Source organism: Colobus angolensis, unplaced genomic scaffold (assembly GCF_000951035.1).
Source record: "Colobus angolensis palliatus isolate OR3802 unplaced genomic scaffold, Cang.pa_1.0 Scaffold378, whole genome shotgun sequence".
NCBI classification, from domain to species: Eukaryota; Metazoa; Chordata; class Mammalia; order Primates; family Cercopithecidae; genus Colobus; species Colobus angolensis.
The window spans coordinates 1,425,268-1,438,827 of NW_012117132.1; the positions used below are offsets into that span (position 1 = coordinate 1,425,268).

Genomic DNA, 13,560 nt, shown 5'->3' on the forward strand with positions numbered 1-13,560 from the left:
TCCATCCATCCACCTAGCCAACAACCAATTCATTCAATTACCCACCTACTTTTATCCATCCATCCATTCTTTCTTCCTTCCTTCCGTCCATCCATCCACCTAGCCAACAACCAATTCATTCAATTATCCACCTACTCTTTTATCTATCCATCCACGCACCCATCCATCTACCCATCCATCCACCTACCCAATAACCAATCCATTCAGTTATCCACCTACTGTTTTATCTGCCCATCCAGTGGCCCATCCAACTATCCATCCATCTACCTAGCAACCAATTTATTCAATTGTCCAAATGCTATTTTACCCATCTACCCATCCATCTATTCAGTAAACAAGTGGTTCCTGAGCGCCTCTTGGCTATAGGGCCCTGTTTCTTGTGCTGAGGCAAGCTCAGGGACAGGGTCGAGCGTGGGGCATCTGGGAGACAAGGCCTTGTCCCCATCCTTACACTTGGCAGGCATTTAGTTCTGTGGCCCCACTCATCTCAGCTTGGGTCTATGTAACCTGAAAATCCTTCTTTCCTTTGAGCCTGTTTCCCAGCCTCCCACTTCACACCACCACAGACACCTTCCTCTCTCTCCAGGGAGCCTTCTGGTCACCCTGCCCACACTGAGCTCTCCAATTTTCCATTCTTGAACTCCACCTCCCCATTAAAAACACACTCCAGTTCTTTAGTAAGAACTGTCTATTGTACCCTGCCCTTGTTCAGCCTGTTTCTGGTTTTATTTAATTGTTCATTCATTCAGTGAATCAGTGGACCATGTGTCAGCCTCTGAGCCAGGCATCCGCGATGGGGAAGTGGACAGACAGTCAGAGCCCCTGCTTGCAGAGGGCTTGTGGCCTAGCTGGGGGCCTGGAGGGGTTGGGGTGGGGGAGATGATACCTTTCCTAAGGTGTCAGAAAGGCCTGGAGAAATGGTGGATGGGCTAAGAACTGAAGATAAGCACCCCCCGCCGCAACAAATGAACTGAAGCACCAAGTCCTAGTCTCATGGCTCAAATTTTGACCCAATTTGCAGTTGTGTGGCCTTGGGCAAGTTGCTTAACCTCATGAGCTCCTGCTGCCTTGTCTACCTCCAAGGGGGCTAACCACAGAGCTTGCCTTAGAAGATTAGCACAATACTCACAGAGAGCACTAAGACCTGTGTCTGGCCTAGTGACTGCCAATCCTTTCCCATGACACCAACAGTGACAACACCAGCAAGAAGTCAGGTTTCCTGCAAGCTCAACCACCTGATTCACTTCTCAGAACCAGAAATAAGTGAGTATCTCTTAGCAGCAGAAATGCAGCTGTGAACTGCTGGGGAGTGTAAGGATGGCAGGAACGCCAAGCACGTGTCCAACTTTGAGGACAGCAGGCAGATGGTGGGGACAAAGCAGGAGATCTGTCTTTGAGCCTCAGCTGTGCTAGCTATTAGTGGTGACCTTGGGCAAGCCAATTCATCTCTCTTGGCTTCTTCATCTGTAAAATGGAGAGCATAACCCTACTTCTTTTAAGACTTGAGGCCGGGCGCAGTGGCTCAAGGGCCGGGCGCAGTGGTTCAAGCCTGTAATCCCAGCACTTTGGGAGGCCGAGACGGGCGGATCACAAGGTCAGGAGATCGAGACCATCCTGGCTAACACAGTGAAACCCCGTCTCTACTAAAAAATACAAAAAACTAGCTGGGTGAGGTGGCAGGCGCCTGTAGTCCCAGCTACTCGGGAGGCTGAGGCAGGAGAATGGCGTAAACCCGGGAGGCGGAGCTTGCAGTGAGCTGAGATCCGGCCACTGCACTCCAGCCTGGGCGACAGAGCGAAACTCCGTCTCAAAAAAAAAAAAAAAAAAAAAAAAAAAAGACTTGAGCGTGCAAGGGGTGGAAATAACATAGATAGAGCTTCTGGAAGGGCTCAGCTTGGAATCTGGAAGCCCCTGTTGATGCAAAGAGCTGGGCCCAAAGGAAAGAAGGAAAGGGCTTATGAGCACAGATGCCAGGGTGGAGCCAAAGAAAGGGTCTGGAAGAGGAAGCAGGGAGCTGGGTCTTGACACTGAGCTCTTGCATTCCTCGCCTCCTTTTCTCTTGGCATTTCGTCACCACCTGTCCAACATCTTTACAGCTGGGGCTCACTCTCTGCCACCATTGGTCCCTCATCCAGGCCAGCCTTCCTTGGCTCCATCCCAAGCTCATCAAAAGCCTTATTCCTCCAGGATGGCCCTCGGCAGCTGGTTGGGAAGAAATGGATCTCATGGGGTTTCGGTTCACACTGAGGGGTGAGTGACTCACCGCAGCTGGGAGTCCAAGGACAATCCTACTAGCTGCTGACAAAACCTGGTTTCTGCCTCGGACGTGAACCAAGCCCTGACAGTGGAATTTCCAGCAGTGGGTGAAAAACCTTCCTAGTCGTCATCAATTCGCATATATCAAGGACACTCCAAAGATGGAGGTCAAATGAAACCCAAAGTCACAGAAAAAGGAGAGTAAGAAAATAAAAGAGATACATAATAATTGTCTCCAAGGTAGACAAAAGAAAGCCCCACCAGGCACCTTCTGTGTGCAGGAGGAGATGGCACTCTTGCTGAGTCTCCCAGAAGGAACTGTGGCCCTTTAAGGAAGCCGGTACATACAGGAGCCTGAAATTACTGAGCCTGAAATAAATCTTACGTAAATGCCAATTTCTTACGGGGCTTTTATGTATGTCTTTCTTTCTTTCTCTCTCTCTCTCTCTCTTTTTTTTTTTTAAGGTATGATATATAATGGGTTCCTTTTGCAGAATGCAGCCTCTACTTAAACTCTCCCTTAATTAAAGCTCTTTGTGGATTAAAGATGTGTGGCAATTATACCTTAGATGCAAATACATTTGGCAAAGGGTGGGGAGCTGGACAAGGAACAATTGCTCATTATGCTTCATCCCAGTATTCTCCACTCCAGGCTGGGGGCGGTGGGCTGGACCCAGAGAGGGTCGCTGGGTGCCGAGGGGAACGTAGGTCTGGAATGAACAGAAGTCCGCACACTCTTCTGTTGTCACCAGCTGCCTGCTCACCTGGCTGTCTCAGCATTGTACAGTGTCAGACCAGGAGGGCACAGGAAGTCTACCCATTAGATCCTTTCTCCTCCCAGAGAAAGAGCCCTGAGGTCACCAGTGTGGTACGGGGCTGTGCCAGGGCATCGAGCGTGAGGAAGGAAAGGCTGGGTGGTCCTGGGGCACAGGGTGGCATGGACAGGGTATGGGGTGGCATATAGAGTGGGTGCACAGGGCCACCCATGCCACATCTTTGCCACTGTCTCTGCCTGGGTGAACCCTCCGCTGTCCTTCTGTCACCCAGCCCCATCCCAGCCACCACTGAGGACCTACCAGGAGCACGAGAATGATGGGGCCTTGGTAGATGTAGTCCACCAGGTCACCAGGCTCCTTGCCAAACCAGCACCTGTGAAGACGGGGTGGCTTTAGGGGGCCTGCTGAGCTGGAACTGAGGGAATCCCCCAGACTTGGGCTCAGGGTCCTCCAGCTTTACCCTTCCTGAGACCCAGCCTCCAGGACTGCCCCTTCCCAGAAAGCCCGGAAATACCAGCTCCACTGACCACCCTCACCCACCCAGGCTGTCTTTTGCTCTACACGGCGGGTCTGATCTCCCCAGCCAGACTGAGGACAGGCCATGGGTCTCTTGCTCCTCCTCTCTCGCCTGCCCCATTGCAGCCTGCTAGGCACAGGACTGGGCATGCAGGAGGCACAGGGAGAGCTGGGCTCCCCCTTGCTGGTCCACGGCCAATTGCCTTAGGCCACCTGTTCCCATATTGCTTGAAACCTGCCGTTCTGTGTGCCAGGCACTCACTCGGCCACACAAAGCAGCAGATGTGGACGTGGAGTCTTCCTACCTCCAGCCTGGGATTTTGTGTCTTTGAGCCAACACTTGTTCACCCAGTGAAGGGAGCTGCTGTCTGGCTGGCCTCACTGGCTGCCAGAGGCTTAGTTCATTCTCTGGGGATGCTGGTCAGGAGAAAGGCTTTAGGGTCTGGGTCGGCCAGCAACTACTGCACCACAGGGAGGGGCCACCAACTTTGGGGAATTCAGTCCTCTGAAATCTTGGAGGTCATCCAGTGCAGACCTGCCGCAGATAGGATTCTCCCTGTCTTCCAGGGTTTCTGGTCTCTGCTTGGACACCTCCTTTGACAGGAAGCTCACCACCTACCAAGGCAGCCCTCTTCTTCTTGGGTAGCTTTTGCTCTTACAAGCTCTTCCTAATGTTGAGTTCCTGGAACTCTACCCCATTCTTGTCCCCACTCTGAGGACAGATCCCCTCTGCTCTCTCCAGGCTCTGAGACAGACCCCTCGAAGATTTGCATACAGGCTGATGTTCCCCAGTCCCCACTGCTCTCAGTTGGTGACACTCGACTTCCTGGCTGCTCCCTGGCTGACTCATGGCCAGAGTTGCTGTCATTTGGGCTGTGGCTCAGCATATCACAACCTGTGGCATAGGGAGAACCTCAGGATGGGACACCGCACCCAGGCATAGACTGGGACTTCAGGAAAAAAAAAAAAAAAAAAAAGCTCTGTTAAATGCTCATGGACAGCTCCGGATGTCATGTGCAGCCTTGGCCCCTTCCACATACCCTGGGCCATAGCTGCCACATCCAAGTCTGAGGAGGTCTTACAAAGACCAAAGGGGGCGTGCGTGGCACGGAGGTGGGGGTGTGGGGAGGGGCCGGGGAGACACTGCAAGGAACCATGATTTCTAACTTAATTCAGCAAAGTTCCTTGAGCCCTACTACATGAGTACCTCTGAGGGCAGGGCTATTTTTTTCAATTTAAGGACAACAGGACAGTGAATCTGTCTAGGTGTGGCTACAACTCCTGCTCCACGGCTTGGCCAGAGCCCAAGGCTGACCTTTCCTAACACCCCCACTCTTCCCCATGAGCCCCCACAGCTGGCCCATCCACTTACTGTTCATTCTCATAGTAGAGCTTGCTGATGGCCCAGGTGATGATGATAGGACAGGGGATGCCTGAGAGAAGGACAGACTTGGGCTGCAGGAGACCGATGGTCAGGGACCTTCTTGTAGGACATATCATGGAGGACCACAATGGGGCTGGGATCATGTTTTTACTCTTCCAACAGCAGGCTACCCACAACCCCAGGGGTGCTCTGTCCCTCGACCCCTGGCCCATGTCCCTGCCCCTCTCTCCAAGCAGGGATGCGTGATTTTGTGATAGAGTAGAGCCAGCCAGTTTCCGATCCAGAGACAAAGGCCTTGGACAGGTCCTTCCTGGCAGGGGGAGAAGAGCTATTTGAGGAATATCCTTTGGAGGGATCCTTTGCTTGTTCCTCACCAGCATGGGGGGAAGTAGCTGCATCCGCAGGACTGGGCTGCGGGCGGAGGGCAGGGCCGGGCTCTGGTCCTTGGACCCAAGATGAAGGGAAATGGCCTGGTGAGAAGTCCTCCCCCCACCTAGGCCCTGCTGCCCCCAGGACCCTCACACCATCCGATGAAGAGGAAGAGCCACTTGCGCAGGCGCTCGGTGGAGTAGGTCATGACGATGGCCGTGTGCAGGTAGCAGCCTTCCACAAACATCCAGAAGAAGTTGGTCACCACGAAGTAATTGAAGATGGTGGTGATGCAGCGGCACCAGATCTGTGTGCAGGGCACAGGCTGTCAGGAGGTTGCTCGGGGCCTAGGCAGGACATACCCATCCCCAGGCAGGGCAACTAGACACAGGGCTTCCCAAAGGGGGTTCGTGAACATGCCATCAAATACCAGTGAACCTCACTCTGAAAAGCCTCATCCTTCTCCAGTGCTCCTTCACTCTTTCAGATTAAGTTAAGGTGCCATTTTTCTCCACTGGGGCCAGTGTGCTTTTTTAACTTCTCTCTAACTCTAATTTTTCTTTCTATGAAAGAGAGGGAGAGTCTGGCTCTGAGCTTTCTGTAGACAGAGGCTGGAATTCAACCATCTTGTTGTATTTTCATTTTAGTTTTTTTGAGTCATTTTCAATCCATAGCAAGTCAGATCTGCTTCCTTTTAGGGATGGGATATGGAATTTCATTTAGAAAAAAATGAAAAAAAAAAGTGAGTCAAGTGAGTCAAGGGTGTATGAAGTGGGGCTGCGGCCAGGGAGGAGATTCTCCAAAGACTCTGGGTTTGGGAACTTCTGGACTTGGCCCAATCATTACTGGCTCTGGAGGGAAACTTGCAAAGTACACGGCTCCTGGCAAGTCACTGCACCTCTCTGAACCTCAAAAAGTAACACTGCCTTCCAGGGTGGTTGAAGGAGACAGAGGATAACAAAGACAGGCACGAGGGTAGCTGTGTTGTGGCCGTGGTTGTGCCTGCTGTGGTTCCGTGCCTTCCCAGCAGAGGGGAATTTGTCCCTGTCCCTCTGAGTAAGGCCACCTTCCCCAAGCACAAAGGTTACCTTCCCAAAGGAAGCAGGGAGGGGAAGCTTCTGCCCCTCTAGAGCCACACAGTGGGCCATAGCAGGGCCAGGGTCTAGGCCTTGGGCTTCCACGCCAGAGCTCCTCTCAACAGACCCCCACCTGGTCATCTTCCCCACATGCTCATCTCCAGGGCACCCTGAGAGCCAAGGCTGGGACATGGGGAATGATGGAGCCAGCTGAAGATCCGGGGACCTGTGTGTCAGGGCCTCTGCTTCTGGCTCTGACAGCTCCGGTTCTTAGATAACCCTCCTGTCCTGAGCTGCTGGCTGCTTCTGGGCTTGCCTGCCCAGTCCCCGTGGCTGTCTTCTGGGCTTCCCTGCACAGCCTCCTGTGGCTGTCTGTCTCCTTTTTTTCTGAGAAAGTCCTGCTGAGGCGGGAATCTACCGAGCCCCTCCTCCCAACCCTACTTTTCCTCCATGGTTGTTGATGTTCTATTAGCACAAGCCCACGTGGGAGCTGGAAGGCGCCCTCAACTGGAGTGAGCCTATTTGGTTCTGAGGCAAGGTTCTTTGTGGGATCATGTTAAGGATCACACCAGGCTGGTGTCTACTAAGGCACACGCCACCCAAAGGAAATGTACTGAGAAGTCTCTAATGGTGTGCCACAGGGCTCTGCGATGGCCCAAAACTAGTCTGTCTATACTTTTACAATGGCTTGGACACAGTACACAGCAATGCACAGAAATCCAGGGTGGACAGTTAGCATGTGGGATAGCCCCTTATGTAGAGGTACCATCACTGCATGTAACCTTGGCTAGTCACTTAACCTCTGTGAGTCTCAGTTTCCATGTCTATGTAATGAGGAAAATGATCCCTGCTAGTCTCATTGGGATTCAGAGAAAGCTCAACAGAGGTTAGTTCTAGCCTTTTTCTCAAAGGGGTCTTTGAGGACATCTGAATCCACAAGACAAGGAGTGGACTAGGATAAATGTGTCTGGAGTCAGCTTTGTGAAGCTTCCAGCCTGGCAGCTTCCTGCTCCTCCCAGCCCAGCTCTGGTGGGACAATGGCTAGGGTGGAGGAGAGCTCAGGTATGGTTTTGCACCTGAGCCACAGCCCAGATGACAGCATTCTGGCCATGGGTCAGCCAAGGAGCAGCCAGAAAGTCAGGTGTCACCAGCTGAGAGTAGTGGGGACTGGTGAACATCAGTCTCTGTGTGCAAATCTCCAAGGGGTCTGTCTCAGAGCCTGGAGAGAGTACAGAGGATCTATTCTCAGAGTGGGAGCAAGAATGGGGTAGAGTTGCAGAAGCTCAACATTAGGAAGAGCTTGTAAGAGTAAAAGCTGCCCAAGAAGAAGAGGGCTGCTTTGATAGGTAGTGAGTTTCCTGTCAAAGGAGGGGTCTAAGCAGAGAGCAGACAGAGAGATGGTGCCCCCAGAGCCCAGAGTCCCCCAGGTCTAGCCCCGAGTCTCCCCGAGCAGTGACCTCATTGCTCTCGTGCACTTCATGGTCGATGAGCTGCAGCAGGAACCACATGACATTTCGCAGGATAAAGGTGGTGATGAGATTCCAGTGAATCACATTCCGCAGACAGCGGATGCTCCTGTGGGAGGTGCAGGTCAGGGGTCAGCCGGGGTCAGGGGTCAACTGGGACTGGGTTCACCCTGAGGCCAGGTAGAGACTCAGGGTGAGGGCAGGGCTGCACTAGGAGCCACTTCCCACCCATGGTGGCCACAGTGAGGCCTCTGAGTCCAGCTCCCACTCTGCAGCCCACATGCCTGCTGGTGATCTATGCCCTGGCACCCCACCCAAGCCCCCCCTTTCTCCACTGGCCCTTTTACCTGCTGGACCCCAGAATGGAGGTGAGAATGTCTGGGAGAGGTGAAGGGGGTACTGTAGGAGGAGGGAGGAGGAGAAAGCAAGGCAGAAGGGTGCACTCACCGCAGGGCCAGGAAAAGCAGGAAGGCAGCCACCAGGGCTGCCACAGATACGCAGTGGCCCAGGTAGTTGACGACAAGGGCGACGCGGTAGTGCAGATCGTACTTCCTCTGCTGGACAGACAGACATGGGCAGGGCAGATGGGGGCATGGGCATGTGGGGGTGGGGCTGGGTACTCCAGCCATGGCCACCTCTGCGTCCTGACCTTGGGGGCAGAAGTGCTCCAGCTGTCATTGCCATGCCTGGCTCTTAGAGTTCGTTCCTGTTGGCCCTGGGTGGCTCTTGTTGTGATAAATGGCTGTGGTCAGGCCTTCCAACATGCATTTATTTTTATTTTTTTAGAGATGGGGTATCAGTCTGTTGCTCAGGCTGGGTTCCAGCGGCTATTCACAGGTGTAATCACAGTGCACTGCAGCCTTGATCTGCAGGCCTGAAGCAATCCTCCCACTTCAGCCTCTCAAGTAGCTGGGACTACAGACATGTGCCACTGTGCCAGGCACCAACATGCATTTTTGGGGGCACATTTTGAGAGGTATGGGTACAGATTCTTTTTAAAAATTCTAGACTCTAGCATGCCTCTCCTGAGTTTAGTCTCAGCCCAGATCTCAGCTGGCTGAGTGACTGAGGGTGGGTTAATTTTTATCTCTGGACCTCAGTTTTGATGTCTGTACAATGGGGCCAACTTGCCATCCTGCCTCAGAAGCAATGGCCTATGGGAGGCCTGGGGTGGGGTGCATTGAGATTACTCTGCCCTGGAGACCACACGAGGGGGTGCACTGTTTATAGAGAATTTAGAAATTTTATTCAAACTGAATAAAAGTCAGTTGACTTTTAATTATCACCAAGTGTTGGCAATTTGAAACAAAGTCAGTGATGAAATACTCCTTCCTGCCAGGGAGAGCCACCCCTCCACCCTACCCACCGCCTGTGTTGATTCTCCACTGCTGGAGGGGCAGAAAGAGTTCAGGTGAGAACTGAGGGCTGGAGGCCTCCCTGCCCGTTGAGTGGCCTCCCTGCAGAACCCCTGTGGCTCACATTTTGCAGAATCACTTTCTCAGGGCAGGTGAATGTTTTTCTCTCTCAATTTGGACTTCATCTGGGGAAAAGTCCCAGCCCCACTGAGGACTGTGCTGGGTGATGAGGAGGGGACAGAGCTGAGATGTATCCTTTCAGGTCAGGAATGAGGCGTAGCCTCAAAGGGAGGAGTTCGGTGCCTCAGCAGCACCGAATTGAATTCCAGAGCAAGAGCTGGAGCAGGGCTCCAGAGAGGCAGAGCAGGACCCAGCTTCCCACCAGGACAGCCCTTGTGTGGCTGCATTTGTTTCCATGTGGAGTCACAGAATCAGAATGTCAGATTGGGAAACTGAGGCCCAGAGGGAGAGGAAGGTGTGCAGCCACACAGCGTCTAAGATGTTGGGAGCATTGATTACACGGTCATTCCCTTTTTGTGTCACATGCCACCTTGGCTGTATCCTCTAGCAGCCCAGGCTCTCTTGAAGGTAGGACTCCATGTCCCCCTTCTCTACTCCTCTACAGTATCACTGAGCACAGGGCAGGACACTGGGGGCAGGGGCAGGAGGTACAGAAGGGAGTGGCTGGGTGACACAAGGATTGGTCTGCCCCCCTTGGGATCCTCTGTGTTCAACCTGAGTCCTAATACGTGTGTGAGGCCTGGGGTCGCAGCAGGTGAGGGCCACTCACCTTGTCATCCAAAATGGGCTCACACTGTGAGTAGTTGATCTTTGAGGCCCACGTCCCATTCTCCAAGCATTCTCGATAGGCATTCCCTACAAAAAAATGCCAACTGCCAAGAGTCAGGTCACTCCCCTCCTCAAGAACCCTCCCTGGCTCCCTAGTGCCCACAGGATAAGGTAAACACATCTCAGCTCTCCTAGGGCAGGAAATACAATGTGCATCTGAAAGTTTACATGCAAGCCACTTATGTGAAAATAGCACAAAAGACTCATCTTACAAGATTGCTAAAGGCATGCTAAAACCCATTTTAGACACAATCTTTGACTAACACTTTGTACACTTTCATTTTGTTCATTTGCTTCAAAACTGAATCCAATTGTGAGCAGTGGGTTATGCCTGAAGATTCACTGCTTTCAGCATGCCACATAATTTACATCCTCATCTCAATTGTTTCATATTTGAGATCCATACTTCACCAATATCAGCATTTCAATTTTAATAATAGCTGCCATTTACATAGCATGTGTTTCCCATGTGCCAGGTCCTCTTCTAACTGCTACGGATACACATTCAATCTCTACAACCACCCCATGAAGGAGGAATTAATATGAACCCATTTCAAAGAGGAGGAAACTGAGGCACAAAGAGATTAAGCTGCTGGCCAAGGATACAAAGATGACAAGAGGATTCAAACCCAGAAGTTCTGGCTTCAGGTCTTCTGTTCTTAACCTTTAGGCCATATCAAGTAGTGGCAAACAGGAATGAGTGAATGCTGGGGACTCAGGGCTGGGCCGCTGCCCTTGGGCTGCTGCTGCCTGGGAGGCCACCACGTGATGTCTCTAAATGTTCAAGAACCAGCCTCTGTATTCAAGTTGGAACATGATGTGTGAAAAGACGTTTCAAGGAGCATTGTCCTGTGCACACAAGTGCAGGTTTTGTCAAGGGGGAAGGTAGGAAAGTTGAAAAATGCTCATATTTGCCTTTCTCTCTATCTCAGCTCCAACTGTCAAGGTCTGGCTCCTAAGACACCCCCTTCATACACCAGCTCGTCAGGAAGAAGCCCTTCCACCTGAGAAGGCCCGGAGCTCTCCAAGCCTGCCTCTGCTCTGCCTTCCTCACTAGTGTGTTTCTGACCTCCCGGGTGGTTACAAATGCTGAATGTTCCATTGTATGGGGGTGATTTGTACCAGGGTTCATCTCTCTGACTAATGGGCAGTTGTCTGTGAATTTTTCTTTTTAGCATATGTTAGATATACAATGTAAAGCTAATTAAAATAAACAGCTCGCAGATCACAGAGTTGCAGAGCTGGAGGGGGAACCTTAGGTTGTTTTTGGAAGCAGTGTGTTCCGAAATAATTAAGTTTACTTAAAAACCCACTTCCGTTGAGCCCGATGAGTTTGAAGCAATGGAATTGGGAAGGAGCACTTGCCGAAGAGCAAAATCAATGGGGAAGATTCTATTAGCTTAATTGTTTTTTAGTTTGGTGCCTGGAGCTCATCCATTCTTCAAACCCAGGGTCATGACTGGCCTATTCCTTCCTCCTGGGCCAAGGCCCATCCCTGGCAGGGCCCTGCCCTCCCCCTGCCAAGTGAGTCACAGAATGCCCTGGTCTGATGCTGATTCTGACTCCCAGGAAGAGGAAGTCGGCTCCCCACCCCTAGCCATGGTGCCCAACTCCCCAGGTGGGCTCTGAATTTGATACCTGGGACCATCTTTTCTTACCAACATTCATGCTCATGAAAGGGAGAGGCTACCTCACCTTCTGAGGGTTGGTGATGGTGATGTCACCGAACTAAAAAAGTAAGTGTGTAAGGAGGGTAAGTTCTTTTGTGAAATGAACAGTCCCTCCCTGATGGGGGTTTACAGTGTCTCTGAACAGTCTATGTGAGGTGAGGCAGACCAGAATCCTGTCTGTGTTTCAAAGGGCAGAAAAATTTATCTTCTATGTGTTCATAAATATTATCTAGCTTTCCTGAAGCTCAATGCTAGGCCCCTTCCTTCAGGAAGACCTCCTTGATTGCTTTCACTCTATAGCTCTCTCTCCCAAGCACCTCCAGTCCTGACCGCCTGAGCCCCACACTCCAAACCTTGCCCCATGACCAGCCCTGAGCTGTCCAGGTGAGTGAGTCTGATCACTCTGATCAGTGTGGGGGCTCCCTGAGGACGGGGCCTCAGAACACTTGTTTCCCAAATATGATATCCTGTGGTGGCATTGATAGTGGGGTGGACTTGCAGGTGGGAGGGGGTCAGGATAGAAATGCTGCAAATCAGAGACCTTTCCTCCCCTCACACCAGTGTCCATGGGGTCCCAAGTTCCATGGATTCTTTCTCCTCCTTTTCTTTTTCCAGAGTTCACTCCCTTCCTGCCCATCCCTCCATCTGCTCTTTAGTCTTTTTGCCTGGACTGCCACAACGGCCTCCTCTCTCGCCTCCCTGCTTCTTCTCTTGCCACCTTGACCATGTTGATTCCTGCTTAAAAGCCATCAGTGGCTGTTTATTGCCCTCAAGAATAAAGTCTAATTTCTTAGCATGATAGTCAAGGCCCTTGATACACAGGCCCCAGCCTAGCTGCCCTGACCCATCTCCAGCATTCTGCATGGCCACTGGCATTGGCACAAACAGGCTTGGCACATACCCTCTTTGTGTGGATCCTCCTCTTAAAACACCTCCTCCTTCTTACCCACTGCTCATGGATGAACTCTTACCCATCTTTAACCCACTCTCAAATGCCACCTCCTGCATGGAGCCATCCCCAACACCCCTAGGTCTGAGGCAATCCTTTCTTTGTTTCCCCCTCTATCCCTTCTCTTCTCTTGTAATGTAGTTTTTCCACTTTATTGCCCTTGAACCACAATAACACATACATTTTGTATTATAATCCAGTACACACACACACACACACAGAATCCAGTTTCTTGATTTAGCTTGAGCACAACTGTACTATTTTCCTATCCAGCCTATTCTAATGCCTTCTATTCATTTCACACACAAACGCTGATCATGACCCACTAAATTGACTCCACAGTCCACTCTTGTATCACAATCCATAGTTTGAAAAACACAAATTCTGTTTCAGTGCATTTGCTGTAATTCACTATGAATTTCACGTCTTTGGACCTAATCATTCTTTTCTTTGGTACTGGACTTGAGCTCCTTGGGGACAGACAAGTAAGTAGAAGCCATATTGGAGCCACCAGATCTCCCTCAGGACAGAGCCACTGAGGAAATGTGGGCTGAACAGAATTGACTCAGACCTGCTGACCCCTGGGAAAGCAGGTAGGATGCAGTAGTGGGAGAGGGCTTCCCTCTCTGGCAGCCCAGCCCTGCCTGCAGATAAGCTTCTGGCTACAGACACTGGGTATCAAAGGACTGGAGGACAGATGTGCCCCACTCTTCGGAGGAGCTGTCTACTGTAGCTAATGAGGGCACTGGGCCCTCAGGCACAGCCTTGGACAGGAGGGAGTAAGACGGAAAGAATCCCCTCCACCCCCTGGAAACCATAGATGGATGGGCACACACTCTGAGGGCAGATGGCAAGGCTAAAATTGTGGGGCTGGATGCCGAGAGGTGGGTGTCC

The 13,560-nt window shown here is 51.6% G+C and overlaps 1 protein-coding gene across 3 annotated transcripts in view; it reads right to left on the bottom strand.

Moving 5' to 3' along the window:
* The window catches only part of CRHR2 (corticotropin releasing hormone receptor 2), a 34,540-nt gene that overhangs the window by 5,190 nt on the left and 15,790 nt on the right, over positions 1-13,560 (bottom strand). For 2 of the 3 annotated variants that reach the window (XM_011953947.1, XM_011953949.1), the window contains exons 3-8: positions 9,989-10,074; positions 8,291-8,400; positions 7,835-7,952; positions 5,455-5,608; positions 4,921-4,981; positions 3,333-3,405 (exon numbers count right to left, since the gene is read on the bottom strand). In XM_011953947.1, coding sequence (XP_011809337.1) covers positions 3,333-3,405; positions 4,921-4,981; positions 5,455-5,608; positions 7,835-7,952; positions 8,291-8,400; positions 9,989-10,074 — 602 coding nt within the window. The remainder of the gene's footprint in view (positions 1-3,332; positions 3,406-4,920; positions 4,982-5,454; positions 5,609-7,834; positions 7,953-8,290; positions 8,401-9,988; positions 10,075-13,560) is intronic. The other variant, XM_011953948.1, reaches the window with a different exon arrangement.